This window comes from Bombina bombina, chromosome 1 (genome assembly GCF_027579735.1).
Source record: "Bombina bombina isolate aBomBom1 chromosome 1, aBomBom1.pri, whole genome shotgun sequence".
NCBI classification, from domain to species: Eukaryota; Metazoa; Chordata; class Amphibia; order Anura; family Bombinatoridae; genus Bombina; species Bombina bombina.
This window is the reverse complement of record NC_069499.1, coordinates 57,721,380-57,734,873: the sequence shown is the minus strand read 5'-3', so window position 1 is coordinate 57,734,873 and position 13,494 is coordinate 57,721,380. Positions and strand designations below refer to the sequence as shown.

The 13,494-nt window shown below is 38.3% G+C and overlaps 1 protein-coding gene across 1 annotated transcript in view; it reads left to right on the top strand.

Moving 5' to 3' along the window:
- The window catches only part of TDRD9 (tudor domain containing 9), a 680,447-nt gene that overhangs the window by 610,599 nt on the left and 56,354 nt on the right, over positions 1–13,494 (top strand). Inside the window, exons 17-19 of the mRNA XM_053706205.1 lie at positions 5,278–5,424; positions 6,117–6,187; positions 6,608–6,717. Of these exons, the coding sequence (XP_053562180.1) occupies positions 5,278–5,424; positions 6,117–6,187; positions 6,608–6,717 (328 nt within the window). The remainder of the gene's footprint in view (positions 1–5,277; positions 5,425–6,116; positions 6,188–6,607; positions 6,718–13,494) is intronic.

Below are 13,494 nucleotides of genomic sequence, written 5' to 3'. Positions count from 1 at the left end.
TCTTATCTTGGAAAGTTCTGTTTTTAGTAGCTATCTCCTCAGCTCGAAGAGTTTCGGAGTTATCTGCTTTACAATGTGATTCCCCTTATCTCATTTTCCATGCAGATAAGGTAGTGTTACGTACCAAACCTGGTTTTCTACCTAAGGTGGTATCTAATAAGAATATCAATCAGGAGATTGTTGTTCCGTCACTGTGTCCTAATCCTTCTTCGAATAAGGAATGTCTATTACACAATCTTGACGTGGTTCGTGCTTTAAAGTTTTCTTTACAAGCTACTAAAGATTTTCGTCAAACATCTGCATTGTTTGTTGTCTACTCTGGACAGAGGAGAGGCCAAAAGGCTTCAGCAACTTCTCTCTCTTTTTGGCTAAGAAGTATAATCCGCTTAGCTTATGAGACTGCTGGCCAGCAGCCTCCTGAAAGAATTACGGCTCATTCTACTAGAGCGGTAGCTTCCACATGGGCTTTTAAGAATGAGGCTTCTGTTGAACAGATTTGTAAGGCGGCGACTTGGTCTTCGCTTCATACTTTTTCTAAATTCTACAAATTTGATACTTTTGCTTCTTCGGAGGCTATTTTTGGGAGAAAGGTCTTCCAGGCAGTGGTTCCTTCCGTTTAACCCCTTAATGACCGGACCATTTTTCAATTTTCTTACCCTTAATGACAATGGCTATTTTTACATTTCTGCAGTGTTTGTGTTTAGCTGTAATTTTCCTCTTACTCATTTACTGTACCCACACATATTATATACCGTTTTTCTCGCCATTAAATGGACTTTCTAAAGATACCATTATTTTCATCATATCTTATAATTTACTAAAAAAAAATAATAAAATATGAGGAAAAAATGGAAAAAAACACACTTTTTCTAACTTTGACCCCCAAAATCTGTTACACATCTACAATCACCAAAAAACACCCATGCTAAATAGTTTCTAAATTTTGTCCTGAGTTTAGAAATACCCAATGTTTACATGTTCTTAGCTTTTTTTGCAAGTTATAGGGCCATAAATACAAGTAGCACTTCGCTATTTCCAAACCACTTTTTTTCAAAATTAGCGCTAGTTACATTGGAACCCTGATATCTGTCAGGAATACCTGAATATCCCTTGACATGTATATATTTTTTGTTAGAAGACAACCCAAAGTATTGATCTAGACACATTTTGGTATATTTTATTCCACCATTTCACCGCCAAATGCGAGCAAATAAAAAAAAAACTTTACATTTTTCACAATTTTAGGTTTCTCACTGAAATTATTTACAAACAGCTTGTGCTATTATGGCACAAATTGTTGTAAAAGCTTCTTTGGGATCCCCTTTGTTCAGAAATAGCAGACTTATATGGCTTTGGCATTGCTTTTTTGTAATTAGAAGGCCGCTAAATGCTGCTGCGCACCACACGTAAATTATGCCCAGCAGTGAAGGGGTTAATTAGGTAGGTTGTAGGGAGCTTGCAGGGTTAATTTTAGCTTTAGGGTAGAGATCAGCCTCCCACCTGACACATCCCACCCCCTGATCCCTCCCAAACAGCTCCCTTCCCTCCCCCACCCCACAAATGTCCCCGCCATCTTAAGTACTGGCAGAAAGTCTGCCAGTACTAAATAAAAGGAGTTTTTTTTTTTTTTTTATAAAAAAAATAAAATATTTTAGCTGTGATGGACTCCTGCCTTAGCCCCAACCTCCATGATCCCCCCCCCCCCCCCCCAGCTCTCTAACCCTCTCCCCTATCTAATTGCGGCCATCTTGGGTACTGGCAGCTGTCTGCCAGTACCCAATTTGCACAAAAACATATAAGTATTTTCTTTTTTGGGGGGTTATATATATAAGTATTTTCTTTTTTGGGGGGTTTTCTGTAGTGTAGCAGCCCCCCACAATACCCCTACCTCCCTCCCCCTCCCAGATCCTTTTATATGATTTAAAAAATATATATATTCCCCCCCCCCCCCCCCCTCTTCCCTCATTGGTGTCAGTGGCCAGCTAATGCGCGCCGGGTAGCGATGGGCCGCCCACCCACCTCCCTGTTGCGCTCCCACCCACCAACGAACTACCGGTGCAGAGAGGGCCACAGAGTGGCCCTCTCTGCATCGGAGTCTTCTAAAAAAGGTATTGCAGGATGCCTCCATATGGAGGCATCACTGCAATACCCTGAGAGCTGCTGGAAGCGATTGCGATCGCTTCCAGCACTCTCCTAGACAACTGACGTACCAGGTACGTCCATTGTCATTAACTACTTGTTAATGCATGACGTACCTGGTACGTCAGTTGTCATTAAGGGGTTAAGTTCCTGCCTTGTCCCTCACTTCATCTGTGTCCTATAGCTTTGGTATTGGTATCCCACAAGTAATGGATGATCCGTGGACTGGATACACCTTACAAGAGAAAACATAATTTATGCTTACCTGATAAATTTATTTCTCTTGTGGTGTATCCAGTCCACGGCCCGCCCTGTCATTTCAAGGCAGGTGTTTTTTATTTTTAAACTACAGTCACCACTGCACCCTATAGTTTCTCCTTTCTCTTGCTTGTCTTCGGTCGAATGACTGGGGAGTGGCAGTTGGGGGAGGAGCTATATAGACAGCTCTGCTGTGGGTGATCCTCTTGCAGCTCCCTGTTGGGGAGAATATCCCACAAGTAATGGATGATCCGTGGACTGGATACACCACAAGAGAAATACATTTATCAGGTAAGCATAAATTATGTTTTTTGGTTTTGAACCCAAAAAAAAGCTTAGATGTCTTCTTTTTCAAATAAAGATAGCAAGAGAAGAAAGAAAAATTGATAATAGGAGTAAATTAGAAAGTTGCTTAAAATTGCATGCTCTATCTGAATCATGAAAGAAAAAATTTGTGTCAAGTGTCCCTTTAACCCCGAAACGTCACATCACAATAAATTAATTACTTTGTTGACTGAAGACCAGTGAGTGCTTTATTCTCTCTTTGAACATCCTATATTATAAAAGACAAGAGTTTGTCTGAAGCCGTCATGCGCAGTTCAGACAAACTCTTGCAGCTGATCGCACGCGCACCCACCCGGCAGCAGCGCGAGGACCCGGCAGCACAGCTGATCAGTGAAAGAAAGCAGCGCGAGGACCGGCAATTGAAGGCGCGCACAGGAGAGAGAGAGAGAGAGAGTGAATGAATGAATAATAACAACACAACACGGCCCGTGTGAACGGGCTTTAGGACTAGTATATATATATACTCTCAAACGTGTGTGTGTATATGTGTATATATATATATATATATATATATATATATATATAGATATAAAATTATATATGATATGTAAATATATATAGATATATAACTATATATATATAGATAGATATGTCAGTATATATATTTTATATAGCTAGATAAATATATACATGCATGTCAATATATTTATATTCAGATGCATTGGTGTCAGTTGGTTCATTAGTGTCAGTGGGCTGGTATCACTACTTTCCCGAGTTGTCCAGGTCCAGTCCTGTCTACTCCTTGTGCCACTCTGTCCTCCCACTGAACTGCTGCTACATGTGCACCTGTGCAATGGCATTCTGAAAGGCCTTCCCAGTATTCCTTATATGTGGAGCCTGCCAGAGCACGTAGTGGGGGGCATGTCGGTTTGTGGCCTACCAGCAGGGTTGTCCAGTCCCATACTCTAGACAACTCATGACAGACCTCCAACCAGTATTTAATGGGATACTAAACCCAAATTATTATTTTATTTTTTAAATAATTTTTATTGAGTTTTTCAAATAATACAGAATAATCATTCAACATGGATATTGTGGTCTCAAAGAACACAAAAAATATAAAAGAGACATACATACTGCTGGAGGCCATTAGTTAACATGAAATACGGGGAAATCACACATCAGCAAATATATATCTGGAAGTTAGGGTAGTTTCAAGCTGAACAGTAGATATTTCAAATTATATAGCATATTTATCCGCATATAAGACAGCTCTAATATGCAACAAGACATAACAGAATATTAAGAAATATGTAATAATAGTATCAACTATTATATTGAACTTTTTATATACCAGTATGCACAATATCTTAAACAATTTTTTTTAAAGCATATGCAATAGTGGAGTATACCTGATTGCTTCAGACTGAACAATATATATTTCAAATTGTATAACATATATGGCGGCATTTAAGCAAATATTTTTAAAGCATATGCAGAAGTTGGATATACCTGATTGTGCAGACAGAACAATGTATAGTTCAAATAGTATAGCATGTGTAGCAGCAGATAAAAGAAAGCTGTAATGTGCAACAATATATAACAAAGTATGGTGAAATATGCAAATAGTATTATCTACCATCAGGCTAAACATATTATATACCAACATACAAAACATCTTAAACAAATATGTTTAAAGCATAAACATTAGTTGAGTGTATACAGGAGGAAAAGTGCGGTATGTTACAAGGAAAACCGCAAGAGTGACTACTGGAGAACTCCAGAGCACTTTGGGGTATTTATGGGGGGGGGGGGCGGAGACTTGCCTAACAGCAGGGCAATGGCTCTCTTATGGTTTCTTATAGCATAGGGTTAATTAAAATGCAAACTACAATACAGCTGAACGTATGAGAGAGGAAACAGTTGGCCCAACTATAAGTAACAACTTCTAGGGGTAAGCTAATAGCAGTGGAGATATTTGACTTAACCTAACAGCAGGGCCCTAGCTCTCCTGTAGCTTCTAGTAGCATAGGGTCAAGATCCTTACACATATAGGTTACCATCTCCGCATAAGAAGGTGTATGTAATCGGCAATACAATATGTGAGCTAAGGGGTGATAGCTATCAGTGAACATCAAGAAGTAACCAATATCCCTACGCAAATAGTCTATCATTTCCAAGCGAAAAGGCATATATAGTCAGCTATCTCCTTTATATTTAACAGTGGGTTCTAAGCGGTAAAGCTTCATGTATGCATAATAATACAGACACATCATACTGTCTTGGCTGTAGACAGCACATTGCCCATAAGAATACAATGATACAGATAAATAAATTATACTATAGCAAGGATCCAGTTGCATATATGGTAGAATCCTGCATCAAAGGGAGAAGCCTCATAATATCCAAATTATTATTATTTAATGATTCAGATAGAGCATACAATTTTAAGCAAGTTAGATATGACCTATTCCTTTTTTTGTGGAAGGAAGTAGTAATTCCAAATTATATTTGGAGAAAATGGCTAACTGTTTAAATAGTATGTTTATCTTTTACAATATCAATATATATTTTTTTCCTTTGTTTTTTTTATAGCAAAGCAATGAAGTCTTAAAAGAGGTTTATTCAAAAAGAAATAAAACCAAGACAGCAGTGTCCAACTTTGGAGAAAAAGAAAAAGTTCTTATTAACAACCTGCTGGAAAACTTTTCTGCTAAAAAGTTTGGCGCACAGAGTTGTAAGGTAGATTAAACAATAATATTTTTAATTTCTTTAGAGGAATGCTTCAGTGTTTAATATCCATTTTAGGTACCTTCATTTTCGAGGTTCACTTTTAATGTGAAATAAGTGGAGCAATAAGATGGGTTTGAATAGGAGCGTTTTTGAGAGGTGGCTTGTATCACATCATGATAATGCAAATGGCGTTATAGCCAATGATATTCACACCACTGACAGCTCTCTGAGCAGGTCACATTTTCAGGATGTTTCAGCACAGGTTTTAAAATCAGCTGATTAATAATTGTGCTTCACTATACTAACGTGATCTTCCCATAGCAAACCTGAAGATTAGGTCTGTTACGATGTAGGTCCCGAGTTAAAATGCATCTCTTTTGTCTTTAATAACTCTAAATGAAAAAGCTCTAATTGATTATAATACCTTTTTATAATAGTCTTTTTCACTTTTTTTGTAAGGTACAGTATGGTGCAAACTGACAATTACTTTCCATTCTAATAGCTGATTTTGTTTACATTATTTATATATACAGTATATATGTGTGTGTGTGTGTGTACGGATAAAGTTAAACAAATAAAGATTTAGAAGAAGAAAAATATTTACGCTATAACTTAACAGCAAAAAGGTGTAAAAAATATTTTATTTACACATTTTGATCACCTGAATTTATATATTAATAAAACATTTCTGTGTAATTTAGGTTCTACTTCATGGCCCATATAATCCTTACGAAGTTCAGTTTCATAGCATGATGAGAGTTTCTAAATTTAGGTAAGTATTAAACTTTCACTTTCAAGAAGAAATAATTATGTATTGCCCTGAATTTTTTTAACCATTTATATTATTGTCTATGAAAAATCATTCATTTTGCATTTGTTTTACTCATATTGAAAGCATGACCTGCTTTCAATATCAGCAAAGCAATTGCAAAATTAATCATTTTTCATTAGCCTTGATAGGCCTTATGTCTTCATGCCAATCATATTTATTAACGTATATAATTCAAATACTGGCCAAATATTTTTTTATTCGATTATACGAAAGATTAGGTTTTAATAAAAGCACCCTGATAGTAGGACCTGATATTGAAGTTCATTTTGCCTTTGATAGCTTATAGAAAGGGTATTATATTTCACAAGTGAAGAATGTACTGCTAAACAAAATAACATTTCTTCTCCGTGTTTTACCTAGGTCTGTTTTGATAGAAAAAGAAAGCATCAACTCCATTGTAATCAATGACACACCTGAAGCTTCTCATCAAAGAATGTTCATAGCTGCATCACTGTCTGTTAATGCTTCTGGTATAAACCTTTTTAGTGCATTTTCATGTGACAACTCATGTATTAAGACGTTTCATATCACAAGATTAATTGTAATAAACAGAGGTACAGTGTACTGTCAAATTGGTTTCACCTTAATGTGTTTCAAATTACTTGCTATACCAACTACAGAGTATACAATGTATGAGAAATGGTGCCTTTAGGTATATTTCTTTCATGTAAATGGAAAGAGTCCATGAGCTAGTGACGTATGGGATATACATTCCTACCAGGAGGGGGCAAAGTTTCCCAAACCTCAAAATGCCTATAAATACACCTCCCACCACACTCACACCTTAGTTTTACAAACTTTGCCTCCTATAGAGGTGGTGAAGTAAGTTTGTGCTTGATTTCTTCTATGATAAGCGCTTCTAAGCATTTTGAAGCACAATTCCTCTCAGAGTACAGTGTTTGTCAGAGGGACGTGAAGAGAGTATTGCCTGTTAATATTTATGGTTTCACTCATAGGAAATCTTTTCAAAGGTTCTTTGTTATCGGTCATAGGGATTCATCTCCTACCTCCCTTTTTCAGATCACCAATATACTCTTATACCATTACCTCTGCTGATAGTTTTCAGTACTGGTTTGGCTGTCTGCTATATGTGGATGGGTGTCTTTCGGTAAGTATGTATCATTATTTAAGACACTCTCAGCTATGTTTGGCGCTTTATGTATTAATATAAAGTTTTAAATATATGTATTTACTTATATTTGCCATGAGTCAGGTCTATGTGTATTTCCCTTTGCAGTCTATCAGTTTCAGTATGGGAATCATGTTTTAGGAAGTTATTTTTTTAATATTTTCTTACCTGGGGTTTAGTCTTTTATTTCCAATTTGACTTGTTTTTCCTTAAATAACCCGGGCAAATCTAGACTTGGGAGGGCGCAAAATGCTATTATTTATTGCGTCATTTTTGTTGCAAAAATTTTTTTGACACGAATTTGTGTCTATAGTGTCGCAAGTTTCGTAATTTCCTGCATCTTTATTGACGTTAGGTTGTTTGGCGCAAAGTCGCGCTTGTTATGACGCGAGTTGCGTCACTTCCGGATGTTGGTTGACGCCCAAAAAAATTTCACTTTCCTTTGCGTTGTGCGTCATACTTGGCGCCAAATATTTTTTGGTTATTTTACACCACTTCCTTTATGCTCCTTGCTCTCTTTATACTCTAGAGGGCTATGCTGTTTGCTTTTCTGCCTATTTAGCATATGCATTTTTTCCCATTCCTGAAACTGCTATATGAGGAAATTGGATATTTGTTTAAAATGTTATTTTTTCTTTTACATTTTTGCAAGATGTCTCAGTCTGAATCTGTCTCGGAAGCTACTGTAGGAACCATGCTGCCTGAATACAGTTTTACCAAAGCTAAGTGTATCTGTTGTAAGCAAGCTGAGATTATATCTCTGGCTATATTATGTAACAGTTGTCATGATAAGCTTTTGCATGCCGATAATGTTTCTATTAGTACTAGTACAGCGTCTGTTGTTCCCTCAACATCCAATGTACATGATATCCCTGTTGATATCAAAAATTATATTGCTGATGCAATACAGAAGGGTATGTCTGCTATTCCACCTTCTAATAAACGTAAAAGGTCTTTTAAAACTTCTCATAAAACTGATGAAATTTGTAATGACCGACAACATACTTAAATATCCTCCTCTGAAGAGGATCTCTCTGGTTCAGAAGATCCTACTTTAGACATTAAAATTGATAAATCTTCTTATCTTTTTAAGATTGAATATATTTGGTCTTTGCTGAAAGAAGTATTGGCTACTTTGGGTATTGAGGAGTCTGGTCCTCTTGATAACAAAACCAGTAAACGTTTAAATTCTGTTTTTAAATCTCCTGTGATTACTCCTGAGGTTTTTCCTCTCCCAGATGCGGTTTCTGATGTGATTGCTAAGGAATGGTCTAAACCTGGTGCTTCTTTTAATCCTCCTTCTAGCTTTAAGACATTTTATCCTTTACCAGTGGCTAATTTAGAGTTTTGGGAAGAAGTCCCTAAGGTTGATGGGGCTATTTCTGCTCTTGCCAGACGTACTACTATTCCCTTTGGAAGATAGTACTTCTTTTAAGGATCCTTTAGATAGGAAGATTGAATCTTATCTGAGGAAAGCTTATTTACATTCTGCTTATATTCAGGCCTGCCATTTCTATGGCTGATGTTGTGGCTGCATCAACTTTTTGGTTGGATAGTTTAGCACAACAGGAAGCAGATCCTGATTTATCTAGCATTGTTTGTTTGCTTCAACATGCTAATCATTTTATCTGTGATGCTATTTTTGATGTCGTCAAGATTAATGTTAAATTTATGTCTATTCTAAAAGCTATTTTAGCTAGAAGAGCTTTTATGGCTTAAATCATGGAATGCTGACATGGTATCTAAATCTAGATTACTATCTCTATCTTTCCAGGGTAATAATTTATTTGGTTCTCAGTTGGATTCTATTATTTCCATTATCACTGGGGGGAAGGGAGTTTTTTTGCCCCAAGATAAAAAAATCTAAGGGTAAATCTAAAGCTTCTAATCGTTTTTGTTCCTTTTGTCAGAATAGAGAACAGAAAACCACTACTTCCCCTAAGGACTCTGGTTCCAATTGGAAGCCATCTTCAAGTTGGAATAAATCCAAGCCTTATAAGAAACCAAAGCCAGCCCCTAAAACTGCATAAAGGTGCAGCCCTCAATCCAGTTCAACTGGTGGGGGGCAGATTGAAATTATTTCAAAACATTTGGGCATATTCTGTTCAGAATCAGTGGATTCAGAGCATTGTCTCTCAAGGGTATCGAATAGGTTTCAGTATGAGACCTGTGAGAAGATTTTTTCTCTCTCACGTTCCAACAAATCCTGTGAAAGCTCAGGCTTTTCTTAAGTGTGTTTCAGATCTGGAACTTTCAGGGGTGATGATACCAATTCCGCCTCAGGAACAGGGTCTGGGTTTTTATTCAAATCTATTCATTGTCCCAAAGAAAGAAAATTCATTCAGACCAGTTCTGGATCTGAAGTTTTTGAATCGTTTTGTAAGGATCCCAACTTTCAAGATGGTGACTATAAGGATTATTCTGCCTTTTGTTCAGCAAGGTCATTACATGTCCACAATAGACTTACAGGACGCTTATCTTCACGTTCCGATTCATCCAGATCACTATTTTTTTCTGAGATTCTCTTTTCTAGACAAGCATTAACAATTTTTTCGCTCTTCCATTTTGCCTAGCGACAGCTCCAAGAATCTTTTTGAAGGTTCTCGGTGTCCTCCTATCTGTAATCAGAGAGCAGGGTATTGCAGCGTTTCCTTATTTGGACGATATCTTGGTACTAGCTCAATCTTTTCATTTAGCAGAATCTCACACGAATCACTATTGTTGTTTCTTCAAAGACATGGTTGGAGGATCAATTTACCAAAGAGTTTCTTGATTCCTCAAACAAGGGTCACCTTTTTAGGTTTCCAGAAAGATTCAGTGTCCATGACTCTGTCTCTAACAGAGACGAATGAAATTTGTTTCAGCCTGTCAAAACCTTCAGTCTCGATCATTCCCTTCAGTGGCTATGTGCATGGAAGTTTTAGGTCTCATGACTGCAGCATTGGACGCGATCCCCTTTGCTCGTTTTCATATGAGACCTCTGCAGCTTTGCATGCTGAATCAATGGTGCAGGGATTATACTCGGATATCACAATTGATATTCTTAAATCCCAGCATTCTACTCTCTCTGACTTAGTGGTTAGACCATCATCGTATTGTTCAAGGGGCCTCTTTTGTTTGTCCTTCCTGGACTGTAGTCTCAACAGATGCAAGTCTTACAGGTTGGGGAGCTGTCTGGGGGTCTCTGACAGCACAAGGGGATTGGAATCCTCGAGAGGCGAGGTTACCAATCAATATCTTAGAACTCCGTGCTATTTTCAGGGCTCATCAGGCTTGGCCTCTCTTAAAGAGAGAACTTTTCATTCGCTTTCAGACAGACAATATCACAACTGTGGCATATGTCAATCATCAGAGAAGGACGCACAGTCCTTTAGCAATGAAAGAAGTATCACGGATACTTTCTTGGACGGAATCCAACTCTTGTCTAATTTCTGCGATTCATTTCCCAGGTATAGACAATTGGGAAGCGGATTACCTCAGCCGTCAGACCTTACATCCGAGGGAGTGGTCTCTCCATCCAGATGTGTTTTTTCAGATTGTTCAGATGTGGGGTCTTCCAGAAATAGATCTGATGGCTTCCCATCTAAACAAGAAACTTCCCAGATACCTTTCCAGGGATCCTCAGGCGGAGATGGTGGATGCGTTAGCAGTTCCTTGGTCTTACCAACTTGCTTAAATCTTTCCACCTCTAGTTCTCCTTCCATGGGTGATCTCCAAGATGTGTTTCTGATAGCACCAGCATGGCCTCACAGGTTTGGTATGTGGATCTTGTCCGGATGTCCAGTTGTCAACCTTGGCCACTTCCTTTAAGGCCAGACCTTCTGTCTCAAGGGCCGTTTCTCTTGTAAGATGTATCGAGTCCACGGATTCATCCTTACTTGTGGGATATTCTCCTTCCCAACAGGAAGTGGCAAAGAGAGCACCCACAGCAGAGCTGTCTATATAGCTCCACCCCACAGTGATTCTCTTTGCCTACTCTAAGAAACTAGAAACTAGGAAGGGCAGAGCGAGTGTGGTGACAAAAATGTTAGTTTTTTATTTCTCAAGCAAAAGTTTGTGATTTTAAATGGTACCGGTGTGTACTATTTACTCTCTGGCAGAAAAGGGATGAAGATTTCTACAAGGAGGATTATGATCTTAGCACTTTGTAACTAAGATCCACTGCTGTTCTCACAAGGGCTGAAGAGTACAGGAAAACTTCAGTTGGGGGAACGGTGTTCAGTCTATATTTTTTCTAGACAGACAGTGTTAATTCTAGAAAAGGCTGGCAATATCCCCATGAGGGAAGGGTAAGCTGTATTCAGACACATTGATAGGAATTTCAGCTTGCTTGAAGGGCTCATAAGTTACTGGTGACACTGTTAGGAAAAAAACGTTTTTTGTTTGTTCAGTAAATGATGCAATTATAACGTTTTTTTTGAAGGGACTAAAGGGGTCATTGTGGCTTGTTTTAGGGTTTTTTAACCCACATGGTTAATTAAGAGACTCAGGTGTTTTTCTAATAGGCCTCAAAACATCGAGTGAGGTGGGAGGGGCCTATTTTCGCTCCTCAGTTGCGCAGTTTCTTTCCCTTAGAGACATCCAACTGCTTCTCCAGTGGTTCCTGCTTTGTTTGAGGGCTGTAAAGGAGGTTTTTTTCCCCCACAAATCGTTCTGAAGGGCAGGTAGGCGCCACAGCAGAGCTGTGGCAAGGTGCTGAAAGTCTTTTTTACCGGTTTTCACGTTTTTTCAGTCCGGTTTTGCCATTAAGGGGTTAATTGTTTATTTGCATAGCTGTGCAAAGTTACTAAGGCTGTAAGATACTACTGTAAAAATGTTAAGTTTACTGCTTTTTTACACTGTTTTGCAGAACTTGTGCAGCTTTTTTTTCTCTTAAAGGCACAGTACCGTTTTATTTCTAAGTGTTATTTACTTTGATTACAGTGTTTTCCAAGCTTGCTTGTTACATTACTAGCCTGTTTAACATGTCTGACACCAAGGGAAAACCTTGTTCAATATGTTTGGAAGCCATTGTGGAACCCCCTCTTAGAATGTGTCCCAATTGTACTGATATGTCTATAAATTATAAAGAACATATATTAGCATTTAAAAATAGAGCAATAGATGATTCTCAGTCAGAAGTAAATGAGGGTTCGCCATCTAGCTCTCCCCAAGTGTCACAACGCCCGCACAAGTGACGCCAAGTACCTCAAATTCATTTACTTTACAAGACATGGCCACAGTTATGAATACAACCCTCACAGAGGTTTTATCCAAACTGCCTGGTTTACAAGGAAAGCGGGACAGCTCTGGGTTAAGGAAAAATGCTGAGCCGTCTCATGCTTTAGTAGCCATATCTGATATGCCCTCACAATGCTTTGAAGGGGTGAGGGATTTGTGTTCTGAGGGAGAAATTTCTGATTCAGGAAAGACGCTTCCTCAGACAGATTCTAATATGACGGCCTTTAAATTTAAGCTTGAACACCTCCGCTTATTGCTTAGGGAGGTATTAGCAACTCTAGATGATTGTGACCCTATAGTGGTCCCAGAGAAATTGTGTAAAATGGATAAATATTTAGAGGTTCCTGTTTACACTGATGTTTTTCCAGTCCCTAAGAGGATTGTGAATATTATTGCTAAGGAGTGGGATAGACCAGGTATTCCGTTCACTCCCTTTCCTGTTTTTAAGAAAATGTTTCCCATATCTGACACCATAAGGGATTCATGGCAGACAGTAAGGTGGAGGGAGCTATTTCTACTCTGTCTAAGCGTACAACTATACCTATCGAAGATAGTTGTGCTTTCAAAGATCCTATGGATAAAAGTTAGAGGGTCTCTTGAAGAAAATTTTTGTTCATCAAGGTTTTTCTCTCCAACCTATTGCGCGCATTGTTCCTGTAACGACTGCAGCTGCTTTCTGGTTTGAGGCTCTAGAGGAGGCTCCATTAGAGGAGATTATAGACGGAATTAAGGCCCTTAAGTTGGCTAATTCTTTTATTACAGATGCCGCATTTCAACTGGCTAAATTAGCGGCAAAGAATTCAGGTTTTGCCATTTTAGCACGCAGGGCGTTATGGCTTAAGCCCTGGTCTGCTGATGTGTCATCTAAATCTAAACTTTTGAACATTCCTTTCAAAGG